General features: G+C 35.7%; 2 protein-coding genes across 5 annotated transcripts; one reads left to right on the top strand and one right to left on the bottom strand.

The window, feature by feature from the left end:
• Nucleotides 1–4,044: 4,044 nt before the first annotated feature.
• On the bottom strand, nt 4,045–10,508 carry LOC142628322 (uncharacterized). Of its 4 annotated transcripts, XM_075802420.1 has the most exons (13): nt 9,858–10,508; nt 7,717–7,854; nt 7,377–7,458; nt 6,958–7,034; nt 6,512–6,618; nt 5,954–6,071; nt 5,711–5,827; nt 5,518–5,609; nt 5,134–5,200; nt 4,965–5,043; nt 4,768–4,859; nt 4,422–4,565; nt 4,045–4,334 (listed from the first exon to the last, which is right to left on the bottom strand). In XM_075802420.1, the coding sequence occupies exons 1-13, from the start codon at nt 10,125–10,127 to the stop codon at nt 4,308–4,310; spliced, it is 1,410 nt and encodes a 469-aa protein (XP_075658535.1). In that variant the 5' UTR covers nt 10,128–10,508; the 3' UTR covers nt 4,045–4,307. The 4 variants fall into 4 exon arrangements, with proteins under 4 accessions (XP_075658535.1, XP_075658534.1, XP_075658536.1 ...); XM_075802419.1 differs by having other exon boundaries at nt 4,965–5,200; XM_075802421.1 differs by lacking the exon at nt 4,045–4,334 and having other exon boundaries at nt 4,453–4,590; nt 4,965–5,200.
• Nucleotides 10,509–14,638: 4,130 nt separating this feature from the next.
• Nucleotides 14,639–16,679, top strand: LOC142628855 (uncharacterized). The gene is made up of 4 exons (XM_075802892.1): nt 14,639–14,885; nt 15,050–15,351; nt 15,570–15,860; nt 16,374–16,679. The coding sequence occupies exons 1-4, from the start codon at nt 14,639–14,641 to the stop codon at nt 16,677–16,679; spliced, it is 1,146 nt and encodes a 381-aa protein (XP_075659007.1).
• The last annotated feature ends 1,275 nt before the right edge of the window (nt 16,680–17,954 follow it).

The following is a 17,954-nucleotide window of genomic DNA, read 5'->3' as shown; positions in this document are numbered from 1 at the left end:
AACCTGATTGCCAAGCCAGTCTTACAAATAGGCTTTTCAGTATTAAGTAATCTTCTGCTGTGATTCAGAGTCAAGTCTAAATCATCTTTTTTTTGGCAAAGAGAAAAAGAGGGACTTTTTGAGAGAGTTTTTTTTTTTTTAATAAACAGAATGAGAGAGATCTCGTTTGAAGAATACATAATAGTTAAAAAGTGGTATTTGATGCAAATTTGTATTTGATATTCCGATTGTGATCAAATTCTTCTTCTTTTTTATTTATTTATTTGTCTTAGGATTATCTATTTAGTTTTTGGAAGTGGTATTTGAGAATCGCCGCATTACCTTTGCTTTTTTATTTATATATAAAAACATGTAGTGTAGTAATTAAAAAAAAGTTGCTACCTTTTTAATAATACACTGCATTTAAAAATTAAGAATTAGATAAAGAATTTAGATTGTTATCAAATTAAAATTTTTATCAACTTAGAAATTATAGGAGATTTTTTTAATCTAAAAACCTAAAAAAATTTCTGCAATTTGGTGAAGCCACTTGGCACAACCACGGCTTCTAAGCTCAACTTTTATTATATAGAATATTATATGGTGCACTAAGTATATTAATATTATTAACATAGTTTACTCAAAGTGAAACTCCATTACAAAGTTTCAAGAAATTTAAAAAGCATGTTAATTCAATTTAAAGTCAATTAACAAAATTTTTAACAAATTTAAATAAGTCATTGTTTATTTCAACTACTTCACTAATCTATTCTAATTCTAATAAAACATAGTCTTCTACAATGTGCTTTCTCCGCATAACTTAAGAATAATTTTTCTTTCTTGTTTTTACGGTCTAATTTACTTATCAAATTCAAATATATATTGGAAATATTTTCTTTAATTTTGTTATGTTTTTTGTGGGCAGTTAATAAATAAGCAAGGACATTAAAATAACTTCACATGCTTAAATCGGTACTTGAAGATTGGCCAATCATAGGGATAGAATGCGTCTACTATGACTGGACTCGACACCCAAAAGTTGCATTTAGGACCATATCAATTAAGATCATATTAATTACTCAAATCATACCCTCAACATTTAATACAATGTGACTTGTCCAGACGTTATCCTCAACTAGTTGGAAAGAGTTCCCAAGCTGGCAAAACAGGCATAGGCCTGTTCCATCTGGCCAAAAGTAGCAATAGGAGTCCTGAACTCCTGATGACTCCCTAATCCAGAATTTGCCAATGAGGGTATAACTATCCCCCTCCCCCATTCACTTTTAGGTACACATTCAAGTCTTGAGATTCAGAGTGCTTACAACATTTGTGATTAATCTATAAATGAACAAGTATAATTCTAGTGAAATGTCAAATTTATGTGCCATTTGTCCCTTTGCATATCATTAACATGATGGAGATGGGCTGTCTACGATGACGCGATGAGAATTAATTAAGTTATACGTCAAGCGTTCTAGAAAATTTTATGCTGAAAGTTGGGTGCTTGAGAAATTGTTTTTGATCCTTAAGAAATTATAAGGTGAAAGGGGGAGTGGCTTATCTACTGCAGTATGACAATATCTACTTATCTAGTGCTTGTTTTAGTAGTTCTTGTTATTACTTTCATCAAAAAAAAAAAAGTTCTTGTTATTACTTGTTACTGTCTTGCACATTGGAAAATGAATGAAATAAATGAATTGGGTCATAGAATTTGATGATCAAGTCAAAAACATGGTGGATGAATCAAATTCAAAGGAGACTGCGCAATATTGGAAAAAGCGTAATATTTTATCAAGCACTCATTTTGTACCTAGGGAGGTGCTATTAGATCAACACAGTCATTAATAGTTTAATTTATTTTAGAATTTGAGATTTTGTTTAAATTAGTTATTTTTATTTATTTTAATATTGTGAGATTTAATTTTTGATAACATTGGAATATTATGTAACTCACTCAATACTCAATAGTAATTATTGATTGAATATTGATCTATAGTTAAAGGAAAACCTCTAAAATGTTATTAGCCTTGACAAAATAGTCTCAACATGGCAACCTAAGAATTGGGCTGGGTTGGTTTTTTTGAAAAAATATCATGAATTGGGTTGAGTTTCTCAACCCAAAGAAGTTGGATTGGGTTGAAAAATATTCCAAACCCAACCTAATGACGCACACCCCTAAGGCCCTAACCGTTTATACATAAAACAAGATTGTTTGGTTTGAATTTGACCAATAAATTTTGTCCCCAGCACAAGAGTTTCTCATCAATCTCATGCTCAAGTTTTGCTATTCCAACACTTTAGCATGGGTGAATGCCGACATGTGTTGGATGCGTACAATAAGAGCTTACTTCAGGTAGAGCTTACCCAAAAAAGAAAATCAGTCAAAAAGGACCATGGAAGTGGAGATAGGATCAAAGTAGGAGCCTCAAAGATATCTCATTCACTGGTGGGGTGTTAAGGCTCCGAGTCATCTTTTGTGGATGATGACACAGAGTCCATGTTCTTGAACCTCATAGCCTTTGATTGTTTCCATGTAGGGGCAGGCAATGAGATTACGTCTTTGAATCTTTTTCATTGATAATATCATTGACATTTGACACAGAGGGATGTTGCTCTTCTACACTCACTCCCTAAAAGTATAAGGTGCATGATCGTGTCAGCAAGAAACCTTTGAATGAGTGGCGTGCCACTCTCATCCATATTTTATTTTCACAAATGCAATCTTCCTATTTGCACTCAGCTCAAACCATGTATCCTTTTACTACAATTCAAATGAATCTCGCCTTTAGTCTCTCTGCCTCTGCCTTGACCTCCACCCACTCCTATGATTTCTCGCAATCATAGTTGTCAAAATTCCGATCTGATCCTACAATCTCACCTGCCCAGAACGATCCGAATTTTTCAATGATCTTTACGATCTTTCAAATCGGTAGGATTATACGATTTTGACGATCCCAAACAACATTTATTTCTTGTAATGTTTTTTAACTTGACAGAAGGCTCAGTTGGACTTAAATAAAAAATAAAATCCCAATAGACTAAGTTTTTCCACTATAATGTAGAGAGTGTTAGTTGGACCCAAATAAAAAATATTCCAATTTTTTTTTTTTTTTTTTTGAGAAACACACACACACACATATATATATATAGGGGAAGAGAGATGAGATAAGGGAATACACTTACACGCCAACACCAAAACTGCATGCGGCAGTTAGTGTCGCAGAGCAAATATAGTGATGTATCACACCTTACCGATGTGGGACGACTCAACAATACTAAGTATTTTTTTTTTTTTTAAGAAACACACACAAATGCAGTGATGTATAAATATTCCAATAGAGTGTCATGTTTTGAGATTTTTGGTCTCTTTAAATGATGCTTACAAATGGATATAGTGATGTATGGTAATTATATTAATGAATGTATAATTTATATGATTATTTAGCATACTAATGTGTATTTTTTGTTTTTTTCTCAAATAATGTAAAATCTTACGATCCAAAATCTAATTCTACGATCCACGATCTCACCTACCTCTCACAATCCTACGTAGAATCCTGATTTTAACAACCTTGCTCCCAACCACACTTCACTTCACCCTGCCATTGATGTCCATAACTTGTTCCACACACAACACAAGGAGTGGATTCCATTATTTTGTCACTGTTTTTATGGTTGTTGTATCAATAAGTCGAGGGGCACAAGATTTTTATATTTCTTTTCTCAATTAAGTCCATGGTTGTCTCTGGCGTGACTCTTGTTTTATAATGATTATGCTTTGGGTTTTGGCAATGTTTTTTTTCTCATATTTTATTTGATTGTTGACGTTTGCTCAATCCAATTTTTTTTTCTCAAGAAAATAAATCACCATTGTTTGTTGATCATTTTTTCTTCTTTGATTTCATTTGAATAAATGCATGACATTCTCCCCCCACCCCCCGGGCGGAAATGTTATATTAGCCTTCTAAAATGCATATCTCTTTCAATAATTCTTAATTATGTGACTACCATCATAAAAGGTTGCATCGTACTAAGCTAAAGCATCCTACGACAAAACATCCCATAAACATCATGAAGTGACCTGATTTTAAGTTCTCCAATTTCAATGGTGTGCCTACATATTTACAAAGTAGCTCAATTGTAGAGATTGTGTCTATTTCATAAAAGAAAGAGAAGAAAGTTTCCCTTCATTGTACAAAGATCAACTCCAAAATTCTTGCTTAGCTCCACCGGCGACTGCCCAAAACCAACAAGATACAGCTAAGTGGCCCAGCCTCATGACCTTAAAACTGAAAGTATAGTTGCAGGGGCGAGTGTAACCCAAATTTTCATGATCCAATTCCAATTAACCTAAGCTGCCAGAGATGAAAAAGGTTATCAGATCACAATTTAATGAGTTACAGGAGTAAGAAATATCCAACAGCAGGAATATAAATGATTACAATATTATTCTGAGGCCGGCCCCAATAGAATCCCTGGAGGACAACTGGCACGATATTGCAGGCTGCAATAATATAAATCATCAGAGCATGCATACCCATCCACTCCATCACCAAGGTCAGGCGCCTATAGCCACACACATCAACCTGTCGAAAACCCCGTGTTTACCAACTAAAAGACGAAAAAATTAAACAATCTTCTGTAATTGGCAGTGAGTTGGGGTGGGCAGGCAACCCAATTAAATGAAGATCAATCATATTATCAATAACCTAACCACAAATAAATATCCATGCTAGACGATGATGAACTGTAAGAAAGTAAAATTGCATTCCTTAATTGATATCCTACCATCAAGTAAATTGCAGCAAAGAGAATGCCAGCAACACCAGCAGTGAAACACATGTAACTGAATGAGTAAAGAACCTTGTTTAAATGCATTCCTGCAATGGAAATGCAGATAGATTAATAATGGAATTTATTGTTAGTAGTACAACTAACCACTACCATATATTCATTTTTAAGAAAAATGTGAAAACATTACTTACCACATAAGTCCAAGGAAAGGCCCAAGAGAATGAGACAAGAGGTTGTAATCATCCAGTGAAAGATCCGATCTTTATGATCCTGAATGTGGGAATGAATAAAAATTGGTGAGAAAAAAGAAAAAACTTCAATGACAGAAGGAAGACATGCAATGCCATGAATATGAATCACCTTAAAATGGACAATAATGTGCCCATAATGCAAACCAACCAAGCAGGTAACAATGGCCATCACTGAACTACAAGCACAAAGTAAGAGGTTGATCAATTTCCAAAAATACAAAAGAAAATTGAGTTTAACCATAATTTCTACTAACAATCATGTCTTTTTAAACATAGCCAGTTAAACCTTAAACACCGTGAAATGATGTGTTTTGGTCTGTGATATCATTAACAAGACAAAGAAATCATCCAACGGCCCAAGTAGCACTGGCTCTTTTGTCAGATTTTAATCCCAGGAAGTTGTCCTCATAATTGTTAGAACTCTACTCTAACATATAGCAAGATGGTTGCTGAAGAATGACCCTGTGGACAACAGAAAAAGTTGTAAACACACCTTAGAAGCCCTTCAGGATCAAAAGGGGCTTGACACCACGATGGAGCATCAGACGGTAATGGGCCATAATCTGGGGAGTTAATACTGCATTGCTGTGAACCAAAAAAAAAACACACACACACACACGCATGAAATCTCATTTGGGAGAAGGGGGGTGGGGAAGCAATTGAAAGCAACTCTAAAAACAGGATACCTCTGTTCGTGCATAGACTGGCCTTCTGTATAAATGTTTTATACCCAATATCTTACGGTCAATCATTCCAACAGCATTACAAGCTGGTCCAGTGTCACCACGCACTCCACATTTCACCTTCCAAATAGGCATAGGCAAGACAAAACCATTCAACCACCAGTTTCATATGTAAAATCAAACCTCAGAATTCTAAAAAATTATACAAAGAAATTAAAAAGGAGGAAAAAAGAGATTAAAGCTCACAGAAAACATTTTTGGTGCAGATGAGGAGGCTTTTATTGGAATTTGATACTCCCAATCAGGAACATACAAGCCATATAACAAGAAAAGATATAGAGTGCTAAGCATCAAGGCGAAAACCCTGAGAGAGGGAAAAGGGACAAGAAGCAAATGTCAAAGAAAGAAGATTAAGTACTGTGACAGTGGATATGAAATTAAAATAAACAAACTATAATTAAAAGAAGAAAAATACATATATAAAAACAATCTCAACCACCACCCTGTGTACTTATAGGCAGAAAAAATGCCATTAGACCCAAAGGCCAGTGGAAAACTTTTCTCATATCATTTGTGATACACGTCTTTTAATTTTTTCCCCAAGAAGAGTTAAGTTTATTTGTTGCTGCTCTTTCAATTTTTTTTTTTTTTATTATTATTATTATTATTATTATTATCTTCTTCTTTTTTTTTTTTTTGTCAGCTAATTGTTCACTCAGTGACTTGTTCATGTTGGTCTTCTGCAATCATGAGAATGCCCAGACAAGATCCTATTGGTAATACTGCATGATAAATAAAACCTACCACTGAAATCGATATTTCCTGAGAAGAGATGATCCTGAATTAACATTATCAACACCCTTCAACCAAATCTCACACAAAGCTGTCAGCAGATACGCTATTGCAATTCTCTGCAGGAAATGGGAGGCAAGAAAAATGGTATGTGTTATTCAGAAAGCTAATAAATGCACTGCATATATGATATAAGTTCTCTAAAATTGCAAATCTGTTCATTGGCAGTCCAAAACAAATTACTTTTTATATCCGATACAGTAGTTGAGTCAGGCAAAGCCATTTCTTTTATAAGAAGACATTATATCAAAGTTAAGCAGCAAGATCTGCTCCTACGTTTCAATTAATAAATGCCTGAACAATAACCCACTCTAACTACTTCTTTATGGTACCTGGCATTATAAACATTTCAACAGGAGAAAACCATCCAAAAATAAAGAGGGAGGGCCGAAGTATACCTGTAGTATACCCAACCATCTTATCTGTTCAATATCCACACCATAAGTTAAATCATTTATGCCATGGAGGAAACCACCTGGACAGGAAAGATGAAACACATTTAGTACAGAAAAATATAAAGTTTTTTTTAAGTGTTGGCCCCAAGGGGACATTTGAACTAGTGACTTCAGCTTGATAAGGCATAGTCCCTGGCTGATTGTGCTACCCCTTAGGATTACAAAAACGTATCAAGTGTTTTAAATGAAACTCCCCCAATTATTAATGAACAAAAAATACTCAGCTTTTCAAAGACATTCAATATTTTGGTCATTGTTCTTAGTTGCTTTTATCTTCACTGTTGCTGAAAGAAAATACAGATAAATTCTGTGATACAGGGGGTATAGGCTACAGTCTAAGAGCTATAGATCTGGAAAAGCACCTTGAAAGAAAAGGCCTAGTATTAAAAGCTTTAGAGTCCGCACTATTGCTTTTCTAGTTGCAACCGTACTGCATGATAATTTCTGTAGAAAGAAAATAATTTGTTAGGCTTAGAGATCAATAGTAGTAGAAGTATCATCCATCTAATAATATTATTGACTTGTATAATATATCATGAAGATTTAAATAATTTTTTTTTACAGCCTCGAATAAAAACACAATAAATTTATGATGAGAACAAGAATTAAAGTAACAGTTCATGTTGAACTTATCGAATATCACATTGTACATATATGTGGATGCCAATGATAAAAGAAATACATTCCCAGAGCAAGAGATACCTTGTAGGTAAGTGCAAGTGAAACACCAACAATAAAGAGGAAAAATGGCATGACAAAATCTGCAAGGGTTACACCATTCCAAGGTGAATGATTAATAGCAGGGAGGACTCCACCAGCATTATCCACGAGTATCATTAGCTGCATCAAGAATGAGAAATTAATTTGGAAAGAGAATACTTAATTTAGCTTGTCAATACGTGAAAAACAGGGCAGACACATTGCATTAATTTAGCAATATCACAATGCTAAAAGGAACATGTCCTTTGATGCATCAACAAAAATTAGTGCAAATTTCAAACACTTAATCACTTTTTCCCACTCAATCTACACATAATCCAGTTCAAGTATACAACACATACAAGCATCATGCCGTAGAACAAACTGCCAGCTTCCCATTTTCATTAGGAGTTCAACTAGCCTTACTGGAAACCGTCATAAACCAAATGACTGACTAATTATGGTTTCAAACAAGAACCAATGTTTTTCGTTTGTCCCAAATTCTTTTATCTATTCATATAAGTGCAAACTAAAATCAACACATGTAAAGCTTGTTATTCCCCTATTACAAAAATGGTATAAAAAACCTGGTATTCTAGTAGATTCTTTTGATAATAATAATTGCACCAACAGAAGAATTTAAAGAGATGGAACCTGAGCTGCTTCCACTATGCAGTTGTGCATATTTGGTAGCTTGTTCTTAAGTCCTTTAGGTGGTGCACTTGGATTAGTTTTTTGTTTTTTTCTTGTTACCCTATTAGATTATGTATAAATTATTTTTTGGTCTGACTATCTCCAGTAGTTTTTCAATTGGACGTCTCCTTCTGTTTTAATAAGAAACTGTCCCGTCACGTCACATCACTTACTAATTAAACCTTTGGTGAAGTTTAAAACACAATACCACATCATTCTATCTTAAGAAGAAACTAAGAGAAGAGAATGTCCAGCTAAAAAACTACTGTGTAAGCCAAACTCAATTTTATAACTTTAAGCTACAAGTATGTTTCTAAATATTTTTAACAACTTTCCAATAAGTTGTCAACAAAAAGTTAATACCAAAGATTTATTATACATTACAGGTCCAGCTGTATTGAAAGGGAGAGAAAAGCCAAAGAATTAGCAGTACACGCTCTCTTGAGTCGAGTCTTGACACATACAATACAAGGTAGGCACACGTATATAGGGATGAGTTATGGGTTTTAGGCTTGTTCTAGGTGAACTGTGACTCGTCATTAATTAAATAAAGGACAATGGCACATTAATGGCAATAACAGAGGGGAGGGGTAGGTATGTATTAAATTGTTATAGTTGATAATATTTTTCAGACAAAGAAAGATAGTTGAACTTCCAAATCAAGTTACCACCAAAACAACCACTCATCAGCTCTTATAACATCATTACACTACCGTTTCTGTACTATATAAAGATTATAAAGTACATTGCGCCAATGACTCATTTGCAATATGTATACCATATATATTAAGCTTAAATAGCAATTATTCTCTCCGCTTATCTTTCTCTCTATTTCAGGTAGAGGGAATATGATGCACAAACTCTGATAATAAACAAAAAAAGAAACAATCATAATATGGTTTTTTTTCTGGTAACGAAGAAAAAGAGTGAAATAATTTTTTATAAATATCTATCGGAATTTAATTATTGGACGCGGGCGTTACGTTTTATTGACTTTTTCTATTTCCTAATTTAAGTTTGTTGACATGGGGATGAAAAAAATACGCAGTATAGAATTTACGGGAAAAAAAAATGTCAAAGAGACTTTTTGAGTATTCAAAACGTAAAATGAGAGATTATGATTAATGAAAAAAAAAAAAAAAAAAGTCTTTTCCATGTTCTATATGCAAAGTAAAAAATAAATACTATAAATCAAAAAGTCAAAATATTGAGGACTCAGGCTCTGACTGTTGTTGTGTTAACATCAAAGCTAACTAAAGACGACGTCGTTTCATCAAATTCCCAACTGGAAACAATGATCTTTTTTTTCTTTTTTTAAGGGGAAAAAAAAAAAAAAGAAGCAATGCAATAATCTCAATTCCAATCTACCAAAATTCATAATTATTGATTGGTATGTAAGTATAGCAAACAGAAGAAAAATGGAAAACAAAGAAGAGGAATGAATGAATTACCGCAACAGTGAGACCGCGAAAAACGTCGAGCGAAACGAGACGTTGTGATTGTGGTTTTGGTGATGGTTGATGTTGGTGGAGGCGCCTTTGCTTAGAACCTTCTTCATCTTCAATCTTACTGGTAGCAGAGGCGCTGGATCTCGAATGAATTGCCATTTCAACATCATCGACTACTACATCTACATCTACATCTCCAGAACAACACTCCACCCCACGCTTCTTCTTCTCTTCTTCTTCATCGTGTCCTCTGATAGGCTCGTACATCGCCATTCTGAAATTGTACTAACACAAATGCAAAAATCTATAATAATCTAAACTAGAATAGATCAAACACACAAAAAGCTGTGTCTGTGTGAGAGAAGAAGATGAAGAAGATCGATCACTTTTTTTTTTTGTTTGTTTGTGCCTTTCAAAAAACGTTTGGCACCAGAGAAAGTATGTCTGTCTATCTTCTTCTTCTTCTTCTTCTTCTTCCGGTTTTTTATAATGCGTTTATCTCATTGTTGAGAAAAAGGAGATAAGATGCTCTCCTTCTCTCAATAACATTTACTTTTTCTGAAACTTTTTTCTTCTTTTTATGCTCTTTCCTTTCCTACTCCTCCTCCTAGTTGTTGATCTTCCTCTGCCTCTTCTTTGCTTTAATCCACATTTATCTTCTTCGCTTATATATAGGGAAAGGTGATCAAAATTAAATACTACTACTTTATTAACATTATCGGCGTAGAATGAATAATACTAATTTCTATTAATATTTAATAATAATCATTCTTAATAAATACAATTTTTCATATTAGAAAAAATATATATTTATATATATATATATATATATATATATATAAGATTTTGTTATTGTGTGTCTTTATAATAATTAATTATTTTTAAAAATATTTTTTTTTAAATTAAAAAAATATTAATAATTTTTTTAATTTTTAAAAAAATATTTTTAAAAATAAATGACTTAATATGTGACTTTAAAGTACACATCAGCCTAACCCATATACATAGGACGGGAATAATAACCGATAGAATAATAAGATTAAAAGATTTGCTCTTTTTGCTCGCCCTTTTTTCCGCCTCTGAATCTAATTCATATTTTATTATATTCATCAACAGCATTTTTTTTTTCCTAAACAGAAATTTTTTTTTTTTCTTTCTGCAAATTTTGTGGGCTGTGCCTTAGCGTACAGTAACATAGTAACATTGTAGGAAGACAGTATGTCCAACTGTCCAAGTGACTGACAGATCACATTTATTTTCTGCTATCAAATCAAAGCCCAATAAAAATGCTTTTTTATTATAAATTTTATCCAGTATTATTATGGATATTTTCGCAATAAGTTTTATACAGTAAGGCTACTTGTTCTAATCTAACTCTATATTAATATTATTTTTTTATTTTTTAATAATAATTTAATACTTAAAATTAGCTGAGAAAATATTATACAGATAATATTATTAATTATTATTTTACTTCTTTCATCTGCAACTTAAATTTTGATACTGTCTTTCGTCATCATTACAACACGTGTCGCTTGTTAATTGGGTCTTTCCATCAACTTTCCTCCACCGCACTGCCTGTCCTTTCTTTTTCCATTGCCTTCAATTATTTAACAGCTGTAAAAATAAATAATTATTTCTATCTATACGACACAAAAAGAACCGACAAATATCTTCTACCTATTATAACATAATTTTATTAGAACTAGTGCTAGATTTTATTTTTATTTTTTTAAAACATATAAAAGGTTAGAAACTTTTTTTATTAAAAAAAGTTAGACACTAGTATTAGAGCATCTACATCAGTGGATGGATAAATGGGTATAAATGTGTAAAATGAGAAAAAATCATTAATTTTACACATTTTAAACAAAAAAGCCCCTACATCAATCCCTCTAAACTCATTTAAACTCATCTATATCATCCACAATGCTACAGTACCGTGTAAATTTACACGGGTACTGTAGCAAGTGTATATGTTTTTTTTATTGTTTTTTCTCTCTCCTCCCAACTGACTCTCTGTCTCTCTGTCTCTGTCTCTCTCTCTCTGTCTCTCTCTCAGACACAGCACCTCTCTCATTCTCTCATCTCATCCATTTTTTTCCTCTAGCCGCCGATCGTCCTCGCCGCCGATAAGAGCAAGGTCGAGCAAGCCGAGTCGCCGGACGGCCATCGCGAGGAGGGGGCGGTGTTGCGAGGCGTCGATCTTGCTCGGATTCGTTGGTTTTTTTTTTTTTTTTTTTCTGGTGTGGGTGAGGCTCGACAGATCGGTGGGTTTGGCTCGACGGATCGGTGGGTTTGTTGAAGGGTGGCTGATCGGTGGGCGACGAATGGGTTTGGGTGTGGGTTTGGCTCGACGGATTGGTGGGTTTGGTGGGTTTTTTGATTGGGTTTTTTTTTTCTGGTTTTCTTTGGATTCCGGTGTGATTGGAGGCCGGAGGCGTCGACGGTGGCTGTGCCGGGTTGTGTTGGATTTTTTTGATTGGGTTTTTTTTTTGTTAACTGGTTTTCTTTGGATTCGGTGTGTCTGTTTGTGAGAGAGAAGAAGGTGGGAAGGAAATAAATATTTTATTTGAGCAAACGTGTATAATAGACAACTGATGTGAGGGGTTTGTAAAAGAGGGTGTGTAAAATAAAAAAAGTAGGTTTTTTAGTGTAAAATAGAAGAAAATTTTGCATAAACTGATGCAAATGCTCTTAGATTTCTATTTTCAAATAAGTCTGAAATTTGAACCGGTTCACACTTCACATGGGAACGGCGCGTAGAAGTGGAGAATACATATAACTAACAAATTAACATGTAGACCACAACTATCACTACTACTATATCAATGATTTTCTTTTGACTTGCAATTTTGGCACACGCAAAATTAAAACAAATGCTCCCATATATGATACACCTACGTAAACTACTTTTTTTTTTTTTTTTATTATTGTTTTTGTGTTAATCTTAGTTTATTTTATTTGGGTTAAACCGTGTGTCTTTCCTGTATGTTAACTTAATCAGTCAAATTCTATTTCCGTGTCCTATAATATGGGACGGTGGGTGATATTGAAATTTTTTAATTGAATTCAAAATTAGTTCAACAAGACGTGTTAATAAACGTATTAAAAAAATTAAAATAAGCTTATATATATTATTTCATAAGATAGTGTCAATAAATCTTTCTTTTATAAGAAAAATTTTAGAAAGACAAAATTTAGGTGCAGTATCTTATGTACTATTTTTTAAATTTCCCACTTAAAATTTAGGCATGTGACTTTTTTCTAATAGGATGAAAGTGTATTTTTAGGATACGTTTGATACACTCAATGAGGATTACGACAGGAATTGTAATCTTTATTACTAGGAATAAAATGTATTCTAATGTAATAACTAAACATATTCATTGGTTTGGTTGTGAGTTATAACATTAAAATGAAACTTAACATTTATTTTAGGAAATTTCTCACTCATACAATTATATCTCCTTAAAATTTGTTATTTTTAAATTTAAGAGAGATATGTGTTATTTTTTATGATTTTTTATTTTTATAATTGTTAGATGTATATGGAAAGTTTGTTTATTTGGAAATATATTAAGTTTTGAAATTATTGCATTTACTAAGGAATAGCTAATACAACATGTGGGATGCAGAAATTTAATAAGGTAACAATGCCACGTGTCATATCAAAGGCCGAGGAGGCCACGTCGATGCCGAGAAGATCATACCCTCGGATGGCGAGGCCAGGGAGGCAAGCCTTGACCACGTTGATGGCACATTACCAAGGAGGTCGCACTGTAGAGAAATGGCTTTAAAGAGGGGGTTAGTCATATCATGTCTGAAGGGATGGTAGTTGCCACCACATTTATTGCACCCCACTAAACCCTCTGGCCGCATTTATGTGGAGAAGACCCCGAACAGTGCTGTCTTGGTTGCTGCAACTCACAAAAGATTTGGAAAAATGTCTGATGGGATAAGCACTTGAGTAGTGGCCTACATGATCAACAAATGAATGGCCAAGATGAACGGAAAGAGGCTATATAACATAAGAAATCCTTCAGGAGGAAGAGATCATCTGAAAATCTGTGGAGAAAAAACTGTAGCAATAAGAACTGAAATTGTAACCAAGTCTAATAGAAATATATTCAAGAACTAATCTCCTTAAACTTTGCCAAGGAAGGACTTCCTTGCATAAAGCTTATTTTTCTTTACTTTCTTACCATCTTTAATCCATTGTGAGCGTTGTTCAATTTATTGAAACCTAATTTTTAGTCCACTCTCTACAAATTCATTGTGTTGGGCTCTTTGGGCCTTAATCCTATTACCTCTTGGGCTTAGGATCTAAACCGCATCCTTACAATTGGCGCCGTCTATGGGGAAGACTTGAGTTTTAGTGAGATCAACGTTCAGATATGACAAGTTCAGGGCCTAACCGAGAAGAGTCTGTTGGTTCCCAATGTCAAGATCATTTTCTCAATCTTGAACGAAGAAGGGACCGGGAGGTTAGAATGCATACCACACACACCAGTAGGAGCCAATCTCGAGGTGGGAGTCACATCTCTCATGAGGAAAATACTAGGAGCCTGCAACTGGAAATAGACCATTTGCGAAGGAGATTACGTTGCGAGTGACGTAGAGGAACTCCCTCGAGTTCTGACCATTCTTCTAGGGATGATAGTGATAATAGCTACCGGCCTAGGTTGAGGACTCCTCCCAGTAAGTCTTTTTCGTGTGATGAGGAGCGCCATGATAGGCAAAGAGGGAAAAGTCCATCTCACAAATGCCTGGGCAACGATACTATGAGTAAGGCTCTGAATCAAATTTCTAAGTCACCTTTTACTCGTAGGATTGAGGTAGGAAGGCTTCCTCGGCGGTTTACTCAACCAACATTCACCACATATAATGGCAAAATGGACCCTGTGGAGCATGTTAGCCACTTCAACCAGAGAACGGTTGTTCACTCGAAGAATGAGACCTTGATGTGCAAGGTGTTCCCATCCAGTTTGGGGCCCGTGGCATTGAGATGGTTCGATGGTCTGAAGGAAGGTTCTATTAACTCCTTTAAGGAGCCTACAAGGGCCTAAGTTCTCGTTTTGTGACTTGTAGTAGAGTTCCTCGGCCTTTAAACTCTCTGTTGTCTATGACTATGCGAGAAGGGGAAACCCTAAAGACGTATTCTAATAAATACTGGGAGATGTTTAATGAGATAGATGGGAACTTTGATGATGTAGTTGTACGGACTTTCAAGGTCAGCCTACCTGTCAAGCATGATTTGAGAAAGTCGTTGACCAGGAAACCTGTTAGGAGTGTGCGTCAGCTCATGGACCGTATTGACGAGTATAAACAGGTTGAGGAGGATCAACAACAAGGGAAAGGAAAGGCTAAGGTGGTCCCTCAGGATAGATGGGACTTTAGGTCGGACAAATACAACAATAACCGTCCTCGGAGAGATTTTTCCAGGCAATCAGGATCCACTGCTGCTCAAATGGTTAACACAATGTTCCAAGAGCCTGTACATCCAATCCTGGAAAAAAAATTAAGAATGAGTCATACTTTAAATGACCAAATAAGATGGGAGGAGACCTCACGAAACGTAACCAAAGCCGTCATTTCCAGTACCACCAGGAGCGATGACACACCACAGAAGATTGCAGGACTTTGTGGAGTCACCTGGAGTAGTTGGTCCGAAGTGGAAAGTTAAAGCAATTCTTGTACCAATCCAATAGACAGGGTAGTCAGGCAAGGTCAGAAGCTCAGAGAGATGCTTCTACAAGACCACCTTTGGGTACAATTAGTGTCATTCTTGCTGCTCCAGAAATGACTGGCTTTCAGCCATCTAGGATGATGTCTATAGCTTGGCCATCTATAGAGGACTCGCCCCATGATTCGAAAAGGGGTAGATTGGAGGCCCAATCGGCTTTGAGCTTTTCAGACGAGGATAAAGTTGGAACCTTGCAGCCACATGATGATGCCTTGGTAGTTACTCTCAGGATTGGAGAGTATGACGTGAAGAGGGTGTTGGTAGATTAGGGTAGCGGTGCAGAGATCATGTACCCTGACCTATATAAGGGGCTGAAGCTAAGGCCCGAGGACCTGGCCTACTATGACTCCCCACTGATAGGGTTCGATGGGAAGATTGTATTTCCGAAAGGCCAAATCAGGCTACCCACTCAGATAGGGTCAGAAGTATTGGAAGTAAACTTCATTGTGGTAGACACATACTCCCCCTATACAGCTATTGTGGCAAGACCTAGGCTCTATACCATGGGGGCTATGTCTTTTACCCTGCATTTGAAGGTGAAGTATCCGTCAGGGGATCGAGTTGAGGAGCTAGTTGGAAGCCAGCCTATGGCCAGGTAGTGCTTAATGGCTGTAATAAGGCATCAGGTCGGAGATGAGTCCTCAACTACTGCCGAGAAGGGTTTATAGCAATCAAAGGTGCTAGTGTGGTTCGCGAATGTGGTGGTAGGAAAGGAAAGATGTGAGGAGCTAGAAAAAGTTGTTATTGGTGATGGTAAGGGTAAAATCTTCCAGGTTGGAGTTCAGTTGCCTCCTCAGGAGAAGGAGGAGCTGATGGTATTTCTTAAGAAAAACATTGATGTGTTTGCATGGAGTGCTTATGAAGCTCTTGGGGTGGATCCAAATTTCATTTGTCATCACTTAAACATAAATCCATCTGTGATCCCCAAAAAGCAACCACCTCGGGGCTCATTTAAGGAGCATTCTAATGCAATTAAGGAGGAAGTGACCATACTCAAGCGGGCAGGGGCTATTAAAGAGGTGTTTTACCCTGAGTGGTTGGCCAATATAATGGTGGTGAAGAAGAAAAGTGGGAAGTGACGAGTATGTGTGGACTTCACAGATTTAAATAAGGCCTGCCCAAAGGACCTCTTCCCCATGCCTCGGATAGACCAGTTAATGGATGCAACTGTAGGCCATCCTCGAATGAGTTTTTTAAATGCCTTTTAAGGGTACCATCAAATACCTTTAGTTTTGGATGATCAGGAGAAGATAGCTTTGTTACGCCCACTAGAAATTACCACTACAAGGTGATAGCCTTTGGATTGAAGAATGTAGAGTCTACTTATTAAAGAATGATGACCAGGATATTCGAGCCACAACTAGGCAAAAATATTGAGGTTTATATACATGATATGATGGTGAAAAGTAAGGTAGTATCCGAGCACATGGGTGACCTAGGGAATATTTTTGAAATACTAAGGAGGCACAAACTGCGCCTCAATGCTTCCAAGTGTTCTTTTGGCGTTGGCTCGAGTAAATTTCTGGGGCTACATGGTCACTCATCATGGAATTGAAGTCAACCCTGATCAAATTAAGACAATTAACAATTAGTAACCTCCTCAGAATCCCAAAGAGGTCCAAAAGTTGATAGGGATGACTGCTGCTTTGAACCGATTCATCTCTTGGTCAGCAGACAGGTGTAGGCCTTTCTTCCAATTGTTGCATAAGTGGAAAGGATTTAAATGGACTGAAGAGTGTACCCTAGCCTTCCAGTAGTTGAAGGAATACCTTTCTCGGCCACCTATTATGTTCAGGCCCAAGGAGGAGGAAGTTCTGTTTGCTTACGTTGTTGTAGCCTCCCACTGAATTAGACTAGTACTAGTACGAGTTGACAATGGAGTACAGTGACCAGTCTACTATGTGAGCAAGTCATTGCATGAAATAGAGGTTCGTTACCTACCACTAGAGAAGGCCATTTTGGCAGTGGTGCATGCTACACGTAAGCTCCCTCATTACTTTTAAGCTCACACAGTTGTGGTTTTAACCCAATTCCCTCTTCAATCCCTACTTTGGAGAGCTGATTACACGGGAAGGATTTCCAAATGGGGTACGATCCTAAGGGCTTTTGATATCAAGTATATGTCTCGTACCTCTATTAAGGGTCAGGTTCTCACAGATTTGGTGGCTAAGTTGTGCAAAAAAAAAAAAAATATATATATATATATATATACACACACACACACTTATTATGTAATAAACATTATGTCTTAAAAGTTATGGTCATGCCAACTCACTATCTTCTCTTTCTCAAAAAAAAAAAAAAAAAAAAAAAAAAAAAAACTCAGTATCTTCTATGTGGACAATTCACTACAC

Source organism: Castanea sativa, chromosome 3 (genome assembly GCF_040712315.1).
Source record: "Castanea sativa cultivar Marrone di Chiusa Pesio chromosome 3, ASM4071231v1".
Classification (NCBI taxonomy): domain Eukaryota; kingdom Viridiplantae; phylum Streptophyta; class Magnoliopsida; order Fagales; family Fagaceae; genus Castanea; species Castanea sativa.
This window is presented reverse-complemented; position numbering and strand designations above follow the sequence as displayed.

Bases quoted from the DNA above. Each gene is read 5' to 3' on its own strand.
- LOC142628322 (XM_075802419.1), bottom strand. From the start codon at position 10,127: ATGGCGATGTACGAGCCTATCAGAGGACACGATGAAGAAGAAGAGAAG. The intron at 7,035-7,376 runs GTGCTTTTCCAG...TTTCCTGTCCAG, and splicing joins ACTAGGCCTTTTCTTTCAAG to GTGGTTTCCTCCATGGCATA. The intron at 6,619-6,957 runs GTATACTTCGGC...CATTTCCTGCAG, and splicing joins GATGGTTGGGTATACTACAG to AGAATTGCAATAGCGTATCT.
- LOC142628855 (XM_075802892.1), top strand. From the start codon at position 14,639: ATGAGTAAGGCTCTGAATCAAATTTCTAAGTCACCTTTTACTCGTAGG. The intron at 15,352-15,569 runs GTACATCCAATC...TCCAATAGACAG, and splicing joins ACACAATGTTCCAAGAGCCT to GGTAGTCAGGCAAGGTCAGA. The intron at 15,861-16,373 runs GTAGATTAGGGT...AAAATCTTCCAG, and splicing joins ATGACGTGAAGAGGGTGTTG to GTTGGAGTTCAGTTGCCTCC.